General features: G+C 37.5%; 1 protein-coding gene across 2 annotated transcripts; it reads left to right on the forward strand.

The window, feature by feature from the left end:
* Positions 1-625: 625 nt before the first annotated feature.
* Positions 626-13,318, forward strand: LOC112943475 (actin, aortic smooth muscle-like). 2 transcript variants are annotated; one of them, XM_026034648.1, is made up of 8 exons: positions 626-783; positions 2,654-2,782; positions 6,704-6,814; positions 9,054-9,138; positions 10,280-10,441; positions 10,999-11,190; positions 11,931-12,112; positions 13,131-13,318. In XM_026034648.1, exons 1-8 carry the CDS (start codon positions 655-657, stop codon positions 13,272-13,274), a joined length of 1,134 nt encoding a protein of 377 aa, XP_025890433.1. In that variant the 5' UTR covers positions 626-654; the 3' UTR covers positions 13,275-13,318. The 2 variants fall into 2 exon arrangements, with proteins under 2 accessions (XP_025890433.1, XP_025890434.1); XM_026034649.1 differs by lacking the exon at positions 2,654-2,782 and having other exon boundaries at positions 655-783; positions 13,131-13,274.
* Positions 13,319-25,111: the final 11,793 nt, after the last annotated feature.

The following is a 25,111-nucleotide window of genomic DNA, read 5'->3' on the forward strand; positions in this document are numbered from 1 at the left end:
CTTAATGCCAAGAAACCTCAACAATGCAACAACTCCCTTACCTTAAACAGCTTTCTAGGTAACTTGTTTGACTGGACTTCAGTTGACTGCATCAAAATTTGTAGGAGAGGGTAATTGTAGGAGCTTTTTTGTTTAATCATTTCCACTGTATATTTTTACTGCTCTCCAGTCATAGCAATTTATCCAGTAGATGCAGATAATTAACTTTTAGCATATAATTAATTTACCTTTAACAAAATATCTAGAAGATGATTCAGTCTTGGAAACGATGGGTTTTCACCTACTGAGGTGCAAACAGAGGTGAATGCATATCCATTAACTGAATTTGTCCCAGGGTGACAAAGTCGATTAACAGAACATCATAGGCCTCCTTGAGGCTGCAACAGAGATTTCCCTTCTGGGACTGAAAGCTCAATGTCCTGATTAATTTGCTTCAGGAAGGTCTGTTCAAGTTGAGATTTACGTGAGTACTTAACATGCTTTGCAAGATTTAGACTATAGTAGGTAGACGTTACTGTTAAGGCATGTTTTCTGCCCCCCCCTCCGAAATTTTTTTAGTAGTTACTGTTTAAGCGATGGAGTGCCCTGTTCCCTTCCATCTGCTCCTGCCACCGCTCTTCCATTGCTGTTTTGCAGCCAAAACAGTGAGGCGCTATGTGTGACGAGGACGAAACCACTGCCCTGGTATGCGATAACGGCTCTGGGCTTTGCAAAGCTGGGTTTGCAGGAGACGATGCCCCACGGGCTGTATTTCCATCCATCGTTGGACGCCCTCGACATCAGGTCAGTTGGCAGGGAAGCGACAGTGCTGTCTATTTTGGGTAGCAAGATAAGTAAAGCATCACTGCTGTCCCCATCCAGGCCAAACTCTCACCAGCCTTTGTGGGAATGCAGCCTGTGAAGGAGGACAGGACTGAGCTGCACTGCTCAACCCTTTAGAAAAGACGTTCTCTGAATATCAAATATGGGCTACAGAAAAACAGGAACCTGTTTGGCTTGTATGAAGATGTCTTACAGGAAAAAAAACAGTGAAAAAGGATTTAAACAAAGAACGGATTGGGTTGGGATAGTCACTGGCTAAAAAATTTCATTGTACGTAAAGCAATATTAGAAAACTGCGTATATCTCCCACTGTAAATTCTAATAATAGTATTAGTATTACGGCCAATAATAATAATAGCTAATCCACAACAGTGTGTCAGCATTGTGCAAAACACACTGATTTGAAAGGGCTGGTTACTCCCTTGTTCGTGCCTGGTTTTGAAAATCTGTGAACATTTGTACTTTAGATTTCAGATTCTTTGGCTTGTAGTCCTTTAATAACTCTTATTTGCTAGAAAGCCATGAATACAAAGGAAAATTGAGATTGGCAGAGCTTTGCAAACAGGAGACAAAAAAATGAATAGTTGTGATAAGCTCCTTTTGTTGTTCCAGTAGGCACCAGCAGGCCCATTAAATTTCCCAAAATGTAGGTCTCTAACACTTCACTTTATCAACTTAGCACTAGAAAAAACAAATGTGGCTTTTCTTGAACTGGAAGACAGTCTTACTGCTTAGCTGCTTCTAATTGTTCCTTTATAAGACTCATATTTCCTTTTTTATTTATATCTAAGATTTAAATTTTCTGGTCTGTAAAAATCCTTCCCTCAATTTCCCTGTGTTCTTTTGAGGAGATAAATAGGCCTGGTTTGAGGGGCACATAATACTAAGTATTTTACAGAATGTGTTTTAAACAGCTCTGTAAGTTAATAAAGTTAAATGCCAGTTCTTGAAAACATGTCCATTCTTTAACCTCTAAAATTGTGCACTGGCTTTTATTAATGATTAGAGCTGACATGTAATTTTACACAGTTAAGCAGCTCAGTGGCTGTAATACTTAATGCATCGAAATAAAATGTATCCATGGAAGGAAAAAGAAAAAAAAAAAAAAAAAAAAAAACCTTCCATGCCAGCTGCTGATTAATAGTGTGCTTAATACGTTAGTAATATTTGGGGCAATTGTGATAGACCGCGTTAGTGAATGCAAACAAGATAATTTAAATAAAACTATTTTAAAATACACTAGTTTTCTTTCCTCCAAAATATGCCTCTTTTTTGTATAATTTAATAGATCTGGAGCGCTGTTTAGTGAAGTATATTTTTCAAAAATGTGCATTTTTGATTTTTCATGTGTTCTAGGCAGGTCTTCCAGCAAAGAGAAATCTTGCTGTTCAAAGACAGTAACAGAACTGCATAGGTATGTTTGTAGACACAGACATAAAGTAAATCTGAGGAGCAAAAAAAGAGCTTATATGTTTTTTAGTTGCAAGTCCTTTGCTTTTATTTCTTCGTACAGTGACAAAGGGCTCACCCTTTCTGGAGAAATTAAGTTCTGCCTGCCTTGCCTAGGTTCCCACAGGACATTAGTAGCACCAATTGCAGGGTAACTTTCTTCATTTTAGCAGCTGCCTTGCTCTTCCTGGGGTGTGTTTAGAAGGAATTGGCACAGGATAGATGATTATCACAAAATTCACATTTTAGGTTGGTGTACTTTTTTAGCTATGTGAAAATACTTCTGAAATGATGGTAGCAATAGCAGGTACAATATTGTATGTTATGTATTAATATGAAAGTTATGGAGCTAATACTCATACTTTGTTGTCATACTTTGCAGGGCGTTATGGTTGGCATGGGTCAAAAAGACAGCTACGTAGGGGATGAAGCACAAAGTAAAAGAGGGATCTTAACCCTGAAGTATCCCATTGAGCATGGAATCATCACTAACTGGGATGACATGGAAAAGGTATGTGTTTATTTTTTAATGCAATTTTATTGAAGCATCATCTTAGATAAGATGTCCAACTTGCTATTAATCTTCCAGCAAACCAAAGGAGAAATCCTTGAAGAGATTTTAATTTAAGAATAGATACAGTATGCTATTGCAGAAGCCCAAGTGTTGGTCAGAGCTTGGCACTCTACAGTTATTTTTTCAGTAGACTTATAAATATGCTTATTCCTTATCACATTCTATTACTTATATTAGGAACAAAAGCCGTAAGTACGAGGGACGACTTTTGCTTCCTTCGTGCCTTTACAAATGAGGTCATAGACGATGCTCACATCCTGTGCTCATGGATGACACTCTCTCTGTGTCAATTGAAGACAGAAAGACAGAGCTTGGCTTTCTATCCCTATATTATTTCTTTGAGAGTTGGAAACAGGGATTTTTCCCTGAAGTAAGTTTTTCTGTTGCCAAATTCAGTTGCTGTTTAGTATCCTGATGGTGACAAAGCTCATTTATTTCCCGTCAAACACATTTTTAGGCCTTTTGCCAGTATAATGACCTCTTGGTGAAATGTCCATTTAAGGATGTCTCAGACCAGGCACAGGCAATGGGGTGCATCCTAACAGGCACTGGAGACACAAAAGCCCAAAGGGTGCTACAGCCTGACTAAACCCCTCTGATGCCCCACTTTTCTTGATCTTTGGAGCAAGCACCTGAGTCTTTACATGTAAATACTGTGTGTTGTTTTCAGAGGCAAATCTGTGGTTTAGTCTTTTGTCATTTCCAGGTGTAAGAAAACTTCACAAATACCTCTAATATTGCCTTCTATTTTGGTGGTGAACACCACTGAAAGGAAGACAAATGGCCTGCATTGATTTGCACTTGTGCTTGCTGAGATTAAGTGTGTACGTATATCTAAACATCACATATATTAATTACTATATTATGTCAATGAACCCAATTGGATTATTGCGTCAATGGAGTGTCACAGATGAACAGACTAAAATTAATACAGATGCAATGGGAGTTTTGTTTGGAAAGAAATTGCCCCTCTCCTCCTCTAGATGGAAGCATAGTGATTGCATTTCATTATTTCATTGTTGCCTGGGAGGACAGCTAATCTATTCTGCAAAGTAGAAAGTCTACCACGTGTTTTCCCAGATATTGCTATCCCTGATAATTATCTGCATGTAGCAAGAATGTATATTTTCTTAATACAACAAAAAGGAATTGAGAGAGGCAGCAGTGGGCACTATTTTCTGTTCTTCCCTTAGTGATTGATCCTCGCGCCTAAATCCCCATGAATATCACACATAACTGTATGCCTCTTTCTGGGCAATGCTCAGTGCTAGGGCAGACTGCCCAAAGCCTGGGCAGGAAAAGGAATCTAGGCAGAGAAGTTACAGAAAGTGATGTGTGCTTTTTTGCGTTGAGATGGTGTGGGGTCTCTGAGGGTGCTCAGAGGTGGAGATTTTGGGCAGTGCTTTTAGTTCAGTAACAGCTATTAGGTATTTTATAGGTTCTTACAGGTTGCTCATTTTGCTGGTTTGGCACTGAAATTGGTGAAAGAACCACTAATGAGCAAGAATCGGGAGAAAAAGAGAAAAAAAAAAAAAAAGAGCAGTGCAAGAGAAAGATAGTAGAAAAGAGGCAAGAGTAGAACAACTTCGCTAGCTTTTACAATTGCAAATATGGAAAAATATGGAAATTACAATTTGGAAAAAATATGTAAATATGGAAAATCTTTCTTGTGAGCATTCTTGATTCATTCAGTCACGTGTTTATATGAAAATCTCAGCATCCACTGAGGCTGTTTTATAATGGACACGCACTTGCTTCTAAGTGAGGAGGGGCAGTTCTGAACGTTCTGAAGCTAAAGGAAAACCTTTTATGTACCTATACGTATTTTTCATGATTTCTAAATCATTTTCATTATTTTGACCTGAACCACAAATTTATTCTAAAGAAACTCTTGGAAATAACAGCTCTGAAACCTTCACAATATAGAAGAAAAGCTTTACTGGGCAAAGTGCCCAAAATGGAACAAAAACATCAACACAATTACAAAAGGGGCGGTCACCAACAGATTAGACTTGTGAATAAGTGAGCGAGTGTGTGTGCATGTGTACGAGAGGCAGTGAGCGAGGATGCTGTGCGATGCGTAGAGGCTCTTGTGAATCCTAAGCAGAATATGTAGGCGACGAGACGGAGCATTATTCTTCTCGTGTGCTTCAGTTCACAATATTCAAATTTGGACTGCTCCATTTTGCCGTGGATAATAGTGCGGGGCACTGTACATCACTGCCAATTTGTCCACAGCCACTGAACTGATAATGTATGGGGGAGGAAACTTAAGAATGGAGTGTTTTTTTGGCTCTGATAACTGCATAAATGTCTAAGCAAGTGTTAGAATAATCCTTCCTCAATAGCTCTTCTTTGCTGCTGCTGCTTGATTCTTATGACCTATAAAACACAACATTGGACTTTTTTTTTGAGTATTAATTATCATCAGATCTAATAGTCTGTGCCTAATCATCCCTGATATTGAGGAACACCTGCAATGTGATAAAGGTTTTGGCAGGATTCAGCTCTACTAATACTGGATTGTTCCTCACTGTAGAAATCTTCAGTAATTTCTAATTATGTGAGCAAAAAGGTTTCTTTCTCTCCTATATTCACTCCTTTTCTGACTGAAATTGTGATCTCCTATTTCTCCTAATAACTAACATACATTTTCCCTTTTTTAAATTTTGCATTACTTCTTTATGTTTTATTGAACTTATCTCTACTTTTTCTTTTGTATCTTCAAATGGACTTGGTCTCTATTAGAAATCTCACTTCAGGAAATATCTGATTTTTAGGAGATTGAGAGAGATTTGCTTTTTTAGGAGTAATAGTTTTCTTAATGAATAATTCTAGCTCTAGATGACTGTAGACTTTGGACTGTAGACTTTGGAGGCTGCAACTCTCAGTTGCAGCCTATCTAGTTTAGATAATATCTTTTTTTATTGAAGTTCATTTTAGAGTATAACAATGTCTCAAGGATATTTTATTAAACAGGTTACCCACTATAATATCCTGATGCTTTGTACTCCAGCAAAGGAGTTCCTTTATTCAGACAATGCTGGAATTAAAAATAGGAAGAAAGGAAGAAAAAATAAAAAGAAATGTAGGTTAGAAACACGTAGACAAGGAATCTTCTAGCTGACATCAAGAAAAAAATGACTTCAGTCCCCAGTGCTGTAGTCCTCAGACAGTGAGGGTCTCCCTCTACCGGAAGAACCATCAAAGCCAGTGGTGTCTGATGCAGGTAGCACCTTTCACCATGAAAAATACTTCATAGACTGTGACTAATACATTTAGTTAGTCTATAAGGAGTGAGAGTTTGATCCAAAATTTACTGAATGAAATGTCCGAGTCAAAGAGGGCCTTGCACTTATGTGGAAACCTAATAGATATATAAAAAAACATCTTAGCAGAAGCTCATGACATATTCATGGGGAAATTCAGTCTCCAAGCATCTCTTCTCCAAGAGAAATATTTCCAGATCTAACAGTTCAGTGCCTGGCCCAGATTCTGTATCAAAACACAAGGTCTGTGTGTTGCCAGTGTTCCCATTTAGAGGGGTTGATGCATGATCTGTCTAGGGAATCCTCATTGAAAGGGCTCCATTGTGTAAATTATATACTGTGATTAATAATAGCCCAATTTGACTGGTTCACTTTTGCATCTTTTTTCTCCGTTTTAGTGTAGCTACTAATATGTTTATGTATATATGTAATATACATACATACAATTTCATCGATATTATATACAATTACAAAATTTACTGAAACTGTATCTGGAAAGCCTTCCAAAGCTGAAAACCTTTCTATATAGTTCTGTTATGTGGACAGATTCTTTTCCAGGACGTTTTTCTCAACTGACCTTTCATTTTAGATTTGGCATCATTCTTTTTATAATGAGCTTCGCGTTGCCCCAGAAGAACATCCTGTGCTGCTGACGGAGGCTCCATTGAATCCTAAGGCCAACCGGGAGAAAATGACTCAGGTAACAGTCTGTTACTTTGTGGGACTGTTTTGCTGCAAATAACTTCTGCACTGAAGCATCTAAATATCTTGGATATTCCATTTTGTCCTTAATCTGGGAGATAATCCCTTAAAGTTAGTATCAAGGTGCACTGGTTAAGTTGTGAGAGAGCTGGTGTTTCCCCTGCTCATTCAATATCAATCCCCTGGATGGCCATAACATGTTTAGTGTTTGTGTTTTAAAAGCTTATATTTAGTTCAGAAGAGTATATGTGTGTGTGTATGTGGAAAAGGGGCTGGATCGTTCTTGTGTGAGTTTGTATCAGTAACACCTTTTTTTTCCTACATCTAGCTACAGAGGATGCTTATTTGTAACAGCCCAGCTCGTGCTGTAGAAACTTAGGCTTTCTAGACTGTATTTGCTTCTGCATCTAACAGAATGCCAGCTACCATATTAAGCTTTTTTTCTTTATTTATCTTCTAAGATTTGAGTAAAGACATTTCTAAAGTACATCATATTTTTTTTTTTTTTTTTTTTAGAAATATGAACTGAAGCATCTCCTCTGGAATTAGGGGAAAATGCTCAAAAACGGAGCCTTTATGTTCACTAGGGAAAATGGATTGGTCTAATAGCATTCAGTCTTAAATGATGCCTTGCTAAGCATTTCTGACATGCTCAGCCTCTGATTTAGCAAATTAATATCAGAAGTGAGAATAGACCTCAGAGGTCTATTCCTGTTAGAACCTTTTATTAAGTCTATTATCCATTGACTTTGGAGCAACTTCTTGTTCAATAGTCTGTTGTAAATTTAAATGTTGATGCAATGACCAGTAACGCAATATAAAGAAAATAGAGGGGTAAGATCACCTGGAAAACTGGGTGTGTTTCCATGGTTCCCTTTGTGCATGCTTTTGGCGTATATCAAACAGGAAGATTATGCCTTGATTTAGCAATTGTGTAAATAAATGTATTTAAGTAGTGAAGTTGACAGCACTTATTACTAGGAAAAAATACAACTTGGAAATGATAAACAACAACAAAGATTAAGAAGAGCCTCTTTTGTAACTGTCGGGAAGTGTGAGTTATCCATAGGCATGTCTTTGACTGCTTCTTTATACTATTTATACTATAATTTTTATATAACTAATACTACAACTAGTCTTTATGCTATAATGATTAAATTCTGATTTGAAGGCTTTTTAGAAAAGCTTATTGTTTATCACTTACTGCATTAAATTTGTTACATTAACAATGAAATAACAATAATGAATATATTCTTTAATTGAAAGCATACAAAAAATGTACATCATGGATAAAGATACTCGCTTATGAATTCCAAAGTCTGTTTAACTCTCTGCATTGGATCCCACTGCTGTAGGCTTTTGGAAGGGGCAGTGGTGGATGTTGTTATCACATTTCCACTCGTGATGGGGTAGCATTGTCTGGAGAGTAGATGGCATTTATTTTATAAAGCAGAGTGTACCTTGTGCTCTCCAAAGTGTGTTAATTCATTGCATGTCCTTAATAGTTTTACTTAGCAGAGCCTTCAGTTGGAAAAAGATTTTATTCCACCCACTCAAATGAGATTGTAGTGGACTAATGCACAAGATGGGAAGTCGTGGGGCTTTTCAGAAGATGATGGGAAATATGTTAATATTTCCATAGAGAGGAAAAAGATATTTATTGTATTTGGTGAGGACAAAATGAGTTCTAATGAGCTTTAAACCAGAGCAAGTGAGATTTTAGTTAGAAACCAAGACCATCCTTATAATAGCATGGGTAGAGTATGACCAGAACTGTTTGCTGGAGGAATCTGGGAATACTGTAGCAGTAGAGTTTCTGGGAAAGAACAAAAGCTTTCATGAGCGGCTGATTCTTTCTTGAGACAGGAATAGATTAGATTGTTCCTCATGGTTTCCAGCTGTATATTCAATAAATCTTCAATATTTCAAACTGATGCATTGTTGTAATCCTGCCATCAAGATATAAAAGTTATCTCAAGGAGAAGTGTCATCTTCAGTCATTATTATAAATAAAAAGCTGACCTAACAGCCTGAGGTTAATGGAAAGAAACCCTTTGAGTTAAGTGACTTTTATTAAATCCTAAAGAAAACAGTGCACTGTTCATAGAAGAGCCACAGATCAGGAGAGGACCCAGGAGTAGTATCTGTAGGACAGTGCTCATTAAAAAAAAGAATTATTGTGTCATCACTTGCTCTTTACTGTACATCCTAAAGATATCTGTACTCTTAAATTTCAGATTATGTTTGAGACATTCAATGTGCCAGCCATGTATGTAGCAATTCAGGCAGTGCTGTCTCTGTATGCATCTGGAAGAACCACTGGTGAGTCTTTCTGGAGCTTGTATTGTCCACATGTCTCTTTCGTGTGCATGCATGTTGGCATATCCATACATGAATACGTATACATATATGTATACATACATATGTATACATACATATGTGTATACACCAACTATATATTTAAAAGTCTTTCTACTCCAAAAGCTCGAGTCACTAAATGAACATTCAGTTAGTTATATGAACATTTCTGTTGTAAATAAAGTTTGCATACTAATGTGAGATGATACAGTTTAATACTGCCCTTAATTGCTCAGCACAGAAAGAAACTGTGTCTTAACAGATTGTTTCAAGGCCACAGTTCCTTCTTACTTGTTTCCTAAAGACCTGTCTTTATTGCTGATCTCTGTTTCCAATCAACGAGTGAAAAATAGCCTTTAGTTGTTAAATGAAAATATGTGGTTTAATCATTGAATTTCATTTGCCTAACTTGATGCTGGCTGTTAATTGATCATTAGAATTAGCATGGAGATCTTTTCTCATTACCATTTAGAATCTGATCAAGCATTAAGATCATAAATTACTTCTTAGCAACCCTTGCGTCTTGATAAATGTTAAAAAAATGTTTTTGCAACCTAATGTCACAATCTAATTTTATATAAAAAGAAACAAAGATCTGAGATTGTTTTATGTTTACAACTCAACTGCTTGTATGTATTTTTGATATCAGAACTTTTATTCATTCTGAGTGGAAAATATATACTTCCCTACCTATCAAAGTATGTAAGTAGCATTGCTCTGCACTGATAAATTATTATATTTTACCTACTGAGATGGTTTATTTTAACGGTACACAGATTTTTATATAGTTTTTATATTATGCCTATAAAATGCTACGATTCTTCTGAAATGAGTTACTATGTATACATGTAAGATCATTATTGTTAGCATCTGTTCAGCAAGAACAATACAATCAAAGTGCTTGTTTTATGGTTTTTTTTTTTCCAAAGAGCAGTTTCCACTTACTTTATATGAACAATTTCATCTCATCTCACATGAGTAGATCTCTAGCTAGAAAAATGACAGAACAAAATGTCAGGCAAGAGTCTCTGTTTACCAGTTTCAATTCAGAATATGGAGAATATAGTGATTTTGATAATCAGATGCTTTTCCATTTTCTTTTCAGGAATAGTTTTGGATTCTGGGGATGGCGTCACTCACAATGTGCCTATCTATGAGGGTTATGCCTTACCTCACGCCATTATGAGACTGGATCTGGCAGGCAGAGACCTCACTGACTATCTCATGAAAATCCTTACAGAGAGAGGCTACTCTTTTGTCACCACCGGTAATAAATTGTGGGGCTTTTGCACCTTGAATGCACTTGCTGTGTTAATTATCCTGTTACACTGGAAGCATCTACCTGATAATATGCAAGAAAATTCTTATCAGTAGACAGACCAGAGAAAAACAGTGGATTTCTCCTAATTAATGCTTTCAGCAGGTATGTTGTGCATCAAGGATGAAGATCCTGGATCCTTTCTCACAGGAAATCTTGCTTCAGGATTTCAATTGAGAAATTTAAGTGATGGTGTTGTTTGGTCATACTTATTTTGCAAAGGAGCAAAGTTAGGAGATAGAAATGGATGAGTCTATGGAGATTTGATAAAGGTTTGTTGACAAAGGTGTGATAATCTCTACAATATCCTGTAGTACAGGAGTATGTATTTTATTTGCATGGAAGTAGATGAAAGTAGAAAGTGTATTAGTTGAGACAATAGAGAGGTCAGGGTCAAAAACAGACCCTATGGCCAAAAGGCCACGCACAGGCCTTTGTGCACACACAGAAACATTTGGGTCTTGTCTGTCACGTTGTATGTTGATGAAGAAATTGTCTGTCTACAGCGGAACGGGAGATTGTGAGAGACATAAAGGAGAAGCTTTGTTACGTGGCTTTGGATTTTGAAAATGAAATGGCAACTGCTGCTTCTTCCTCCTCTCTTGAAAAGAGCTATGAGCTCCCTGACGGCCAAGTCATCACTATTGGAAACGAACGATTCCGATGCCCAGAAACTCTCTTCCAGCCATCCTTTATAGGTGAGACAGGATGTTTCTCTTTCTAAGGGTTTGACAGAATATGGAAAGAATACTTTAAAATTTAAAGGAAGCTGTCAGCTGTAAAGGCTTTGAGATTGATTCTCAAATGTCCTTATAAACATGCAGCTTCTATTGACTTAATCAAGTTAGTTCTTTAGAAACTTTAAGTGCTGTTGCTGCTGCTGGCCAAAGATGCTTGTCAGTTTAGAGATATCAAAATTCTAAGATAATTTCAACTTTTATAAATAAAATACATTTTTTAAGGTGCTGCTTAGAGTACTGCAGAGCAGATTATGCTTATTGACTGGCTGATTTATAGCTGCACAATTCTTATAATGATTATGTATCTAGATACTGCTTCTGTATATCAATGTATTGTATTAATCTGTAACTCAACTAAACAAGCAATATCAAATCATATATTATTTTCTAGTAGTTTGATCTGTAATGCTAAAATTTCCATAATATATTCAATGGATGCCTGACATTTTATGTGCAACTCGTGCTGCCCTTAAACATTTCCTGCTTCCTGCTGAATGGTACCCACAAGGACCGAGCAAAATGACTACAAACACTTTGGCACTATTTCCATTAAATTAGATGGCAGAGCCAGCTCTATACGTAGAAACCAATCTATTCTGCATAAATATAGTTCCAAGTTCTGTATCTAAAATACTGAAAACTTACCGAAAACTTACTATACTGAATACTGAACATACTGAAAACTTATTTCCACACAGGGATGGAGTCTGCAGGTATCCATGAAACCACATATAACAGCATTATGAAGTGCGATATTGACATCCGTAAGGATCTTTATGCTAACAATGTACTCTCAGGAGGAACCACAATGTATCCTGGTATTGGGGACCGTATGCAGAAAGAGATTACAGCATTGGCTCCAAGTACCATGAAGATTAAGGTAATATTTATGTTAATACCTGCACCAGGCAACTTACCCTTCTTTTTTTTTGGAAAGTTAGCTCTTATATGCAAATCTAAAAATGGCCTTAAGGAAACATTCAGAGCTTGCTTTAGAGTCCTGAAATTAGCAGAAATAGGCTTTTCCTCCTACTTGCAAAACAGTTTGAAAGAGTAGAGAGGGTTGTGCTGGAGTAAAGGGAATTGCTAAGGAATGGAAGTTGGTGAGATCGTTTAAAGGAAAAGTGAAACAACGGTGTTGACTGACTTGGAGCAAGAAGAGTCTGTCTGTGGATGCAACAGTGAATTTTTCATTCGAGGTGGTGTTACTGTTTTATGTTACTTTACTACCCAAAATGAAATTTAAGTGCAATTCAGAGCATCTTTTTATCAGGCAACAGACTGCCTTCTGAACAGACAGGACGCCAAGTGACAGAAATGGAAACAGGAACACACAGAAGCAGTGATATGTCCACTGTATCTTAACAAACCAGAAACTAAGCTGGGAATAACCTGTAGGTTTGCTAGCCTTGTAACTAGTACTTGGCTTACTAGGACATTGCCTCTCAACCAATTTTTTTTTTTTTTTATTTTATTTTCTTACTTCAACTATTCAATCTTTAAAAAGAAGAATCTCCATTTTGTTCAGTGTTGTCCCACCGGTGGAAGCTTGGCTTAATTACTTGGCTTAATTTGGGACTCAGTTTAGTTAATCTTGTAAAGTTTTATTTTTCTTTCTCGTATTTTTAGTTTTGATGAGCGCTTTATGGGACATCTTCACATATCTCGTGACCTGCCATTATTTGTCTGCTTTCAGTAACACAAAAGCTCTGTTGACTTGAGCTGAAGACAGCAAATGTGGCTGCCTTTTTACCCTTTAGGTGCTTTAAGTCAGCTTTAATACAGGGTGTTTGCACTGGTGTGATGAGAGGATTTTCCCCTAGCTATTTGACCCAAAGCGATGTTACTGCGTTGTCTACTTGTCACGTTGCTTACAACAGGTTGTGCTTCTCTTCTAGATGATTGCACCTCCAGAACGTAAATACTCTGTCTGGATTGGGGGCTCAATCCTGGCTTCTCTATCCACCTTTCAGCAAATGTGGATCAGTAAAGATGAATATGAGGAAGCGGGCCCCTCTATTGTCCATCGCAAGTGCTTTTGAAGGCTTCCATCATGGATTGTCCGTGCCAAGTGTGCTGTTCCCCTGCATATCGCCTGCCCTCATTGATCACAGAGGGAACTACATGGTTTTACTGCTTTTCACCTGTTATAAAATGCACTACATTATGTCATACTAACCGGTATATTCTAATTTTTAATGCTAAATTGAGATTAACATTTTTGGGGAGGGGGCTGTAGCTCCAAGATGAATAACAGTATTTATACATTTATGTAGCATCCTGTTCAGCCCCGCACTGAGAATTGTGCTGCCATTCAGGAGTTAGCACATGATGCTCTTATATGTTAGTCTCTGCTAATTGATAGTTCATCTGAAGCATGCACATAATAGCCAATTATTTCAAGCCCAAACACAATGTGAGATCTAGGTACTGTCTGTTTATTTTATGCAGTTAAGTGATACACAGGATTTTGCTAAGGGGACGGGTATCAATATGCATGTCTTCTTTCAGTACAACTTGTGTGGATTTCTTTTCCTTGTATTCTGTATTGCCTCTGCCTTCCTCTGACCACCACTCCCAACAGGGAAGAGTTTCAACAAGCTGCATTAGATTTAGGTACTTGCTTGTAATGGGTTAACTTGTTGCCTTCTTCATTTTTCTCCTTTCCCAAGCAGTGGAATGATGTTTCATTTACTTGCTTTTGTGATATTTGTGCCGTCCTAACCTAACGATTACTGAGTAAATCATCTTTTAAGTATGTTAAGAAAATATTCTGGGTTTAATGGATCAATAAAAGAGTAATTATCCATGTAAGGCTGATGTGGTTTACGTTAATTTCATACCGAATATACTATCTGTTAAACATAGAAATTAGTCATTATTGTTTTGATTTTGTTATGAAAACTCTTTCATTTCCTCTGAGCATTCTAAATAAGCATTTGTAAATGAAAACAGAATTGCTTCACAGTTTCTGTAAAACTTGTATCTGTTTGTATGGCAAATTTCCATAAAGTTTTTGTGATGTGTTGTATGAGAGAGGAGAGCCAACGGTCATGTTTTAGTGTTTCAACTATCAGACGAGTTCACTGTTTATGATGCTGCCTGCCTCAGGTTCTGAACTGATGGACATGTAAGGCTTGATGTATGCTTTGTATTTTAAGTCAAATCTGTCAAGTTCTTGCACTGTGAAGTAGCAGATAAGATATATGCTTTTTTATAAACAAATATTTGTGAGGCTTAAGGATGTAGTCACTATCCCAAAATACCATAATGTGCTCAGCTGAGAATGGGATGAATTCCAGGATTGTTCTTGTGCCATTAACTGTACAACGTGTGCATGCATTCTCCCTCCCCTGGTCTGTCTCTGCTATGCTTTGTATTAATGCCTCCTTAATCTGCCCTAGATGGCCTTGAAGTAACCATTGCCGGAAAATATACTATTTTCCAAAGACAGGAAAAAGATATTACTTGTATTTACAGATTTTTGTCTCTCATAGCATGAGTTAAACTAGGAGGAAAAGCACATTTTTACTTGCTTTTGCACAACTAAGTTTTTCTTTTTGCAGGTTTTTTTTTTGGGTGTAGAAAACTTATTTAAGGACCACAGCATTTCAAAAACATTGAAGAAGCCAGGGCTGTTGCAAATATTTCCTGTTATCTGTAGAAACAGCATAATGGACAGTGTCCAAGTGCTATTGTTAAGGGCAATAAATGATTAAGTTATCTCAAATCAGATGATATTATTGTAGCAGTATTGTGCCCGTTTTTTAGCTAAAACTGATGCTACCAGGTACTCCTGTGTTAACGTAGGATAGAATATTTGGTTGATGTATGTTCTGCTGTCTTTGTGTAATAGCCTTGCGTGGACGTTTGTGCAAATGAGCAAGGCTTCAAACATGAGGGCATGCATATTCCTGTGTGGAAAATAGAGAAATGCAAAATTCCAGAAAGATTTCATTTTCATTCGTGTTTTGAACTTGGAACTCTGATTTCTTCATCCAAACACTGACTGGAGCAGTGGTTGACTTCCTTCAAGAACTGCGTTACCAGCCTGTAACTCAGATGTGCTCACAGTCCTCAGGTAGCATAATGTTCATAGCTGCTGTTCTGTGCAGGTGTAACTAACTGACTCTACTACCATTTAACCTTTTCTTTTTTTTTCTTTCAGACATGAATGAATTGTATGTATAGCCTCATATCAGTTTTGTATCATGGGGTAAGAACTGCTATATAACGAATCTTCAGGATGTTTTAAAGAACTTTATCAATTCTGACTAATGCTACTTCCAACAGTGGGTTATCTCATTTCTTTCACCAAATAGTCTCTTAATGGTAAAAGCTAAAAGGCCATTAAGGTACTGATTCTTTAAAGGCCTAAAGTTATCTAGCACAGTGAAAGGAAGAGAGCAATAAGCAAGAGAGAGATTGATCTCACCCTCATTCCCACTTTTGAGTGTCAGTCAGTTCAAATTGTCAGCATCCACATGTTCTTAAGCAAGGGTAAATCATTGCAAATTTCTCAGCTTCTCAATTAATTTCAGTTTGGGTGTTTTAACTTGGTCCTAGCTTATGTGATTGCTTGCTGCTTAAGCTGCTGATAAAGTGGATACATATAGAACTAACACTGTCAGCTGGTCTTATCACCTGTCTAAGGAACATATCTTCTGTGTTAATCTCAGATTCATGTAGGTGTGATGTTCAACAGCATAATCTTATGTTCTTGTATGTCTGAAATTTAGATACTTTTATAGTTCCCTATATTATCAAAGCAAAATTCCACCTAGTTTGCTAACAACAAATTTGTCCTGGCTTTATAAATCAGTGCTCCAGGAGCTAATAGATTAGCCAGAAAAGGAGACTTTCTTTCTAAAACGTGCTCAAACTTCGCTGAGGCTTTCAAATCAACTGTGGGATCAAAGATCCAGATTTATTGTGATTTTATCATATATATATATATATATTTAAGTATCAAATCATTTTCTTTCTTTTGACATTACTTGGCATGTGTGGAAAAAAAGGTTGAAGAATGGAGTGCACTACGTGACCTCACAACAGCAGACTTTTTAAAAACCCTTATAAAAATGAAATGTCTGATAAAATGAAGCAACAAGTCAAAATTTTAAATAAAAAAGGAGACCATATTTTAGATTTTGTAAATATATGTTGTTGATTTAAACACAATAGAAATATCTTCATTAGATTTCATAATATTCTTGCAGAAACAATTTATTAATGTCCTTTTTAGTTAGCTAATTTTATTACTAGTCTGAATAAGAATCTGTTATTGACAGTGACCTAAATTTATTAGAAATTAATTAAATTGCATTTTTTAAAAAAATCCAACTAATGCAAAAGGGAAAGTAAACAGCTTACATGGGGAAATACAGTTTCTCTTCCTCATTGCATATTTTTCTCCGCATCCACCATTATATCTTTCCTGTCTTCTGTAAGAAGTGTTGAGTCCACATAGAACAGACACTAATACTATTGCATTGGTGAGTATAGTTTATACAAAAAAAAAAAAAAACCCTCTCTCTGATTGTTTATGCTCTTTTACAAGTTCTTCTTTGGATGCTAAATATTCAGAACTCATCATAATCTCTTGCACTCAAGTTGTTTACCTTCAGGATGCAACAAAACAGATGAACATCCAAGGCATTTGTAGTTATTCTGCACGTAGCTGTAAGTGTTCTCTAGGATATTCTTCTTTCCTTCCTTCCGCTGGTCTCCATCTTTCATTCTCCAGAACAAAACCCTGTTCCAAATTCTTGGTTGGTATCTGTAGCTATAGGCACAGCTGGGGCTGAGGCTTGAGCTCTCGGGGGCTAGAATATGTATTCTCATTCTGCAGCTGGTTTCTTTTTCAACATGGAAGTGCCTGATTATGCTCTGAATACCTTCCTAACAATCTGCATGTGGAATCTTATTCAAAATTAAAATGCATTTTGAAATTAGAATTAATTATGTTCTAAGAACGAATACAGATAAAAATAAGAAAAACTATTAAGCTACTTCTGTGATTTGGCAGACCTCTGCTCCTCTGAGAGGAAGTTTATGTAGCCTCCATACAAGTCCTGCTTTTATATACCAAGTTTTACATAACATTATAGCAATCCTACAGAAACTAGGGAGTCACCCTGGCCAAGGAAAATGTTCTTTGTTGGTTCCAAACACTCAAATACTGTTACCCACTACTCCTCTCTTATCATTTCGCCTTAACAGCATCTTTAAACCCAAGGAAATGTTACATTTATCCTTTCAATGTGGAAAACTAGTTTGGCTAATGATAAATGTCTGTTGTTGAAAGAGCTACTATGGAAGCTATACCTTCTTTAAAAACATTCAAACCACAATTCTCTCAAGTTTAGGAGCTAGGTCTCTAAATTGGTGCAAAAACCTAATAGAGGTGGTGGGAATGCTGACTAAGCACACAATGATGTGGGCTGTAATATGCAAAGTGCCTTACGTGAAGAAATGCGCTGTATAAAGAGGATATTTGTATTTTGCAGAAATGTAAGGCCACAAAATTCTCCCATCCTCAGTCGCAATGTGCAATGTATATGGACATAAGCTACATAGAAACATCAGTGCCCCTAGAGAAACAGAGACAGCTCTTATTGGGACATGCACTGCTTGTATTTTTTTCTTGTTCTTTCAACAGTTAGGTTTTCTTTGCAGCAAAGCATGCTAGAAATGCAGAAAAAGACAATCATGTGTCTGAGAAAAGCTCAATACTTTGTATTTACCCTGTTCTCCTATTGTTTCAAAGACTAGAAGTAGGATACTATACAGTGATATGTATCCTATTCTAGGATATTTCAGCTGAAGGAACTGATCTGTGTGATTTTTGACAAAAAAGAAAAAAGAAGAATTATTCAGGACAGGTAGAATCAAGCTATCATAAACCTAGCAAAGCAAGGAAATTTATGCCCTTTTCCCTGGTATTTGAGATTGTGAGAGTGAGGTTCTCCAATGGATGTTTTTTCAGACTGATGTTGCATTAGAGACACGTAGTGCCCTGCTATGAGACTCTCCCCTCCGAGCCCTGCTGCTCTCAGGGGCACTAATACCTGGCTGTTCAAGTAGCAGTCTTCAATGTACTTGAGGATTTGCCAAGTTTTCTGAGCTTCACCATTACTTTTTTTTTCTTCCCCTTTCACAATGGCTATATTGTTAAATGAGTTTTCATCAGCATTCTCAAAGTTGTTTTCTGGAAACGTGTTGAATAACATGTCACTTCAATAACCTATTTTCCCCTATTCCCTTTATGAAAGAAAACTTTGTCACCAGGAGCACAATGATAAGGTGGCGGCTAGATTTGAGGCCTGAGTCATTGATTAACAATTGCTGAAACTCCTTGTCTCTATTTTGCTTGCGTCAATTTTAGTTGAAGATTCTGATTTCTGTTGCAAATCTACAGCTGGAAAATCCAAATTAGCAGTTCTGAGGGAAAGGAGACAAGAAGTATAATACAGCAGCAGCCAGCAATGAAAGTTGCAAGCTTTGACATGAATTAAATTTGCAAAGGCAAAAGCTGTGGTCAGGAGCACAACAAGCTAGTATGGAGGAGAATGTGATTAATGAGTATTTTTTTATTTATTTTTAAGACATGTTTAAGGTTAACTTGGTTGTGAAAATGGGTCTGTTGGTGTTATGTCTTGTTGAATTTTAATGTAGGAAGGTGTCCTGGCAGGTCTTCTGAACACTCGACAAACAGTGATACTGATCTGACATTCAATTGAATAGAAGTTTGGGATTGAATTAAAATTGGGAATTGGGATTGAATGGTGAATAGCTTTAAAAATGTTCTGAGAAGCATGGATCATTTACATCTCCCAGTGTGAGACTATAAATCATCAGGATTATGGCTTTTTAAATTTTAATACAGGCTTGCCTTCCCTGGAGAAAAGGACCAAAAGGGCAATGTATGATAAAAGAACCGTGGAGAAACTCGCACTAGGTGTGGACAGCAAAGAGGAGCGATTTGAAATCCTTCACTGCTTGCTGTTGTCATACTTTTCCCTGATCAGCTGTCTTGTTCGGTATGGGCTGGAAAGAGCAGTGCCCATCGTTAGCCTTAACTTGATCCCTGGGTTTGCTTCCCCTTCTCCTTCATGCAGAGCAGCCTTTCAGCGGCTGCTCTGTGTCTCCCTTTCTCCTTGAGATGGTTTCCCCATAGAATGCCATCCCTAAGGTGTGATCATACTCTGAGCTCTCTGATTAGGCATTTGTGCTCCCAACTAATTGCTGCCCTGATTACATAACAAGCTAAATGATCTTCATAAAGTCATCTACTTTACATTTTTTATACTTGTGAAAATAATAAAAATTTAAAAGAACAAGGAGGCCTATGCACCTTACTACCTTGTTTGTGAAGGCTCTCCCGTTCCACAGTAAGAGATTTATTAGCTTGGACCCCATCTGTTTCTCTCCTGTATCTGGTTATGACTGCAGATGCCTTACTCTGAGTGCACGAGTCTGCAGCAGCTCATAAAGCTTCTGTGATTTTTATTTTAAACTCTGGAGTCTCAATTCTTGGGCAATTTCATGCTATAGCTGGAAGCGCCTCTGTGACTGTGCACTTTTTGCTGTATTTGAGGGAATACCTTAAGTGGGTCTCATTCTGCTTCTCTCATATGTAATTTTCTATGCTAACACTGGCTGTTAGCGACACTGAAGGTGATGCTGATATTGGCCACTTTTCTATAGTTGATTGCAATGTCCAGGTCTGAATTCTGTGATTTTTATCCTCTCATTATGTTTTACAGGACTCTAGTGATACTGAATGGTGAGTGTTGACAGTGTCACCTATGTCATTGGATATATGTACCCATTTCTCTACACAGCAGTGGGCAAATGAATGAATTAGCTAGAGCTTTACCTTACTTTCACAGAGAAAAGGCATTGAATAAATGCTGAAATTTCAGCTTGAGTGTGTTAGTATCGAAAATCCTCTCCTGCTTCATTACATACACACAGCAATCTGATGGGGATCTGCCGAGTTTGTCTTCTGAAAACGTCACTAATGTGGGTTAATTCTACTGCTCGTTTCTGCTAGTATTTTGCTGTTGAACCTCAGAAAGTTGGAAATGAGGTAATTTGCTGAATAAATGCAATTCTTTGTGCAGCTAAACGCTCTAAGAGCTATCGAGGAATGTTGCCTTATGGTGGCTCTTTCATTTGATTAGTCTTGTAAAGAGCATTTTGCATGGCAAGTTTCATAGCAAATCGGTTGCTTGGCTTTCCCAGAGAACGCTGAATTAGTGTGATGTGGCCCAGGGATGCAAATGGATCTCTCTCATCAGCAGTGATGCCAGGGAGAACACAAGATGTGTTTCCAGGACGACCGCCAAAGTTCCTGTGCAAGTGCAACGAAACACAAAGACTCAAAGGGCAGTTTATGAAGAGCAGGATCAATTCAGGGAGAAATCTGAATAGCAACATGAAAGTTCTTTTTTAAAAGGTAAAACTCAACCAACATGAAAGTCCTCATGGAGACCTGTTATTGAGGCTAAGCAACAGCCCTGTTGCTATTGCATGCTGCTGAATACTTCTGATGGTCTCAGAAGTAGAGAAACAAATACAGTTTAAAACATATGCGTGTCACCTTTTCACATATCTGCTCTCAAAGTTATTCATGCAACTAGCCAGCTATTGACATAAGCCAGACAGCTCTTTCTTGCTTGCTGTCCAGGTCCCATAGTCCTGTAACTTGAGCTAAACTGGGTAAATCCAGAGCAACTGGACACAGCAGTTTATGGAATTGTTTGCTTCATATATTTTAATCTCCGCTCCTTGCCAGTGGATGTCACACTTACACTACAAAGGCATAACTCATAAGATGACTTCCTACCTCTTCTAAAACCTTATAGACATCCACATCTCTCCTTAAGAAAAGCTCTGTGACCTCAACAGGACTTTAACCAGAAGAAAAATAAGTTTCAACCCTGACTATATATTGAAAATAGGATTGCATTTTCTAATTTATGAAATCAAACCAATGCCTTAAAGGTGTGAGAAATTCTACTGAAGAACTATCAAAATTCTTCGTGAGAAAAGCTTTCTCCCCAACTTAGTAAAATATTTCAATGAAAATATAACTAGACACATATAATTCAATACCAGGAATAACATTTTAATCAATACTCCATCAACAGAACAAAGGTCTCCTGACTTTGCCAGGCCCTTGTGGCATTATGTATGGGGCAGTATGTATTCTGTCTCAGTGTGACCTCATGACAGAGTCATTGAAAAGCAGCAATGTGGTACTGCTGTTTTGTTCCTATTCCCTGAGAAAAGCAGCGTCAAGGTTATTATATGACTTTGTTAGATTGTCTGTGAAGACACTTAAAAACAAATACAACTTGAAAGGGTACTCTGCAGTTTATGAAGCTGTTATGAAGACAGGTCTGTGTATTGGAGAGGTTATTTCTATTCCCCACGGCACAAGAAACTTAAGAGACTTTGTTAAAACAGCCTGGTAATTCATTATCAAAATCGAGGTCTCCTGGGCTGGTACCAGAAATACAGAGCCACTTTTCTTTTTATGTTTCGCTATGGTAAACTGAAGGATTAAAAACATCTCCAAAACCTTTGTAGAATTAGTGGTTAAACATTTCCTTTGACTTCACTGGCCAAGACATTTCCTTTGAAATTATTTCGTAATAGAAACTAAAACTAGATTGTTGTAGTATTTAAAGCTCTTGAACTTGTTCTGTGAGACTCAAGTAAGTAAAAAGTTGGCAGCAAACTTTCTTTTCTGCAGAACTATCCTGTTAAATTTAGTCAATTATAGACTAACCATCCTACTGGCATCACAGATGTGTTAATTACTATGTTTAGTTGGACTGTGTTTTTTTGTTTGGCAATGTATTTTAAAGTATTCTTGAAGGCTAAGAATCTGTAAGGTATTTCAACTGAATCTTATCTGACAGAGAGAATACTGTCTCCTGCTTTTTATCTTTGACTAGGAATCGCCAACAGAGAAAACCATCTGATGCAACAATTTGAAAATAGAGTTGTAGTTCAGACATGTCTTAAGCTGTTTATGCCTAACACAAACAGCTTAAATGCTGTAAAATAGCCCTGCCTTCTCAGAGGCACAGAGTCTGCACTAACTAAAGCTTGAACCTTATGATGGCATGACTTACGATTACCCCCTAAAAGCATGAATTGGTTCTGGAACCCCATGAAGAGTTTTGGGGCGTATTATCAGCTCAGGGTGCAACCTTCCTCTGATGATATTCCTGTGAGGTGTGGGAGGGTGTCTGCAGTGGTGCCCTACACGTTACTACTGCAGGAAATATTGACTGCCTGTGTATACAGATATTAATGTCCCTTTGATAAGAAGGGGTGACCATCGGTTGCAAACTAAAGGGAACCCCTTTATTTGGGCAAAAGGATTCAGGAAGATGCAGAATTATCTTCATGTCCTGTGTTGTCTGCTGATAGCCCCGGCTATTTCTTCCTCGATGGCAAAATATCTTCAAGGAATGAACTACTGAGCACACTGTGATAATTCACCTATTGAGTGAAAGAGAAAGGTGAAAGAGAACCTAGATTATATTCCTGAAGCCTCCTGCTTTGGCAATACATATGTAGCTACAAAATTGGGAGCAGTAAGATTTCTAGGATTGCTGAGGCTTAGCAAGAGAAAGGATGCTAATTTATATAGCACTGCACAGCTGAACTCTGCTCCTTTCTGAAGAGAGTGTCTGGTCTCCTACTGACACTATCTTCTGTCAGGAGATGTTAGAAAAGCTGTATTATGAGCTGTTACAACAGTGGTAGCTGGGGTGAAAAAACCTTTTCTGTCTTGATAATTAGGTGGGGGCTTGTCTAGTAGAACTGACATGCAAAGAAAGGAATTCAGAGAGCCGAGTTTCATGGTAGGAGGTGGGGAGGGAGGAAAGAGGAGACCTTCAGCCATCTGCATTCAATGTGGATGCAAATGGAACGTTTCAGACTCCTGCTGGCAGCGGCTGCAGAAGTGGCATTTTCTAGTCATCCTGGAAAAATGCATTATAACATAAATTTCTTATTTTCTGTTTATTTTTTTAGGAAGAATTTAAGAGAATTAAACATACTACCTGAGTGATCCTGGAGGCAGAAATTTTGTATTTAGACCAAAATCTGTTTGGATGAGGCGGTAAGCAACCATGTGTTGCTTGGGAGTGGCAGGTGAGTAGGGATTAAGTTATTTGGGCCTTATATTTTTTCTAGGCATATGGTAATGTGAGAGCCGTGTTGAGTGGTAGGTTCAGCTCAGTAGATGTTCTTCTGTTATTAAGCACAAAGTGGGGAACTGAGGAAGCTAATTTTTTTTCTTGGCTCAAACAAGTTTTTACTAAGAAGCCACTGGCACAGGTCTTCCAGCTGACTGTGGCTAGGAGCCGTGATGTACACAGTGATGTAAACATGACCACAGGGCCCTTCCTAGGCTGACTTCTAAATTTTGCTCATGCATGATGTATGAATAGGACACCATCCTACACCGAGGTAGCCTCATCTCGCAGGAATGCCTTGCATATTTTATTCATACCGACTTAAGTGGAAGAAACACACTTTCAGATTCCCAATTACTATTCTTCAAAACCTTTTTGTTTGTTTTTGTTGAAAGCTATTACTATCAATAAAAACACACAAATGCCTTCAGTTACATAATCAGCTAATATTTTTGTACAAACGAGTAGAGTATAAATCTTTTGTCCATCTTTTTGAGAAAAATCTTGGAGGATCTTTTGCGGTATTACTTTAAGACTTCATTTACAACTAGTTTAGAATTGGACAGTCTTGTCAATCATTTTTTTTTCTTAATAGAAACAATGATTGGATACTTTAGAAACAATAGAGGATATTGTTTCATAGAAACAATGAAGGATACTTTATCCTTCAGATAATACGTTGGTGTATTGTTACAAATGATGTTATGGTTGTTACACATTGATGGCCTGAGAGAGAGGACTTTCTGAGAGCTGGGGACACTTAGCATTTTTCAGGGGCAAAAATGGAAAAGCACCAGCGTAATCTTTACATGAAAACCATCCTACCTTGTACTGTGTGTTTCTGTTCCTAAACTGTTCAATAAGTCTTAATAGCTCTACTCAAAAATGACAAATAGAGTCTCACAAAAAGAATCAAGCTCAGGACACTGTGTACTTTTAGGTTTACTTATATTTTATTAGGTGAAAAAAAAAACCCACACACAAAACCCTGATTTTGTGCTAGATTTGGTGGCTGTCCTGAAGGTGGTGACACTGGCCAGCTTCCCCTGCACCTCAGTGTGTTGTAATCTGGTTATTCCATGATACTGTGAGTTTAGGTATGCCCAGCTTGTTTAAGTAATCCCTGGACTAATCTTGCTCCACCATGGGTAAATTCAGACCAAGTGCTTCAGAGCTTTACCTAAAAAGGTCTTAAAAACATCCAAGGACTGAGATTTTACAACCACTGTGGCCAACCTATTCCGATGCTATGTTGTTATCCTCAGAGTGATTTTCCTCCCTCATCTCCAGTCAGAACGTACCATTGAGAACCTACCTCCCTTCTGTAGCTTAGTATCTCAAATCTGACTTGACTTCAAACTGAGTTCAGGAGCCTTGTCAGCTCAAGCAGCCTCTTCTCCTCTGTTCTCCTCCTCAACCATACCTGTCCTATAGCCATCCAAATGGTCGCATAGCCTAACAAACCTTCCTAGCAATTTTGTTAAAGAAAAATTTGTCTTTAATAAGTATAAATTTGTCTCCAGCTTTTCTTTTTCTCCTGCTATGGCTCAACACTTAATATTAGAGCTTTTCATCTTCATTAACTAACACAGACATAAACTAATTAATTAATTATGCTTGCATATTCCTCCATTAAATTGCTAGTCTACTAAAAT

The sequence above is a fragment of the Nothoprocta perdicaria genome, unplaced genomic scaffold, assembly GCF_003342845.1.
Source record: "Nothoprocta perdicaria isolate Ctin4 unplaced genomic scaffold, notPer1 scaffold_15, whole genome shotgun sequence".
Classification (NCBI taxonomy): Eukaryota; Metazoa; Chordata; class Aves; order Tinamiformes; family Tinamidae; genus Nothoprocta; species Nothoprocta perdicaria.

Coding starts and splice junctions, on each gene's coding strand:
- LOC112943475 (XM_026034648.1), top strand. CDS start 655: ATGTGTGACGAGGACGAAACCACTGCCCTGGTATGCGATAACGGCTCT. Junction 784..2,653: donor TTGGACGCCCTCGACATCAG/GTCAGTTGGCAG, acceptor CATACTTTGCAG/GGCGTTATGGTTGGCATGGG. Junction 12,113..13,130: donor CAAGTACCATGAAGATTAAG/GTAATATTTATG, acceptor CTTCTCTTCTAG/ATGATTGCACCTCCAGAACG.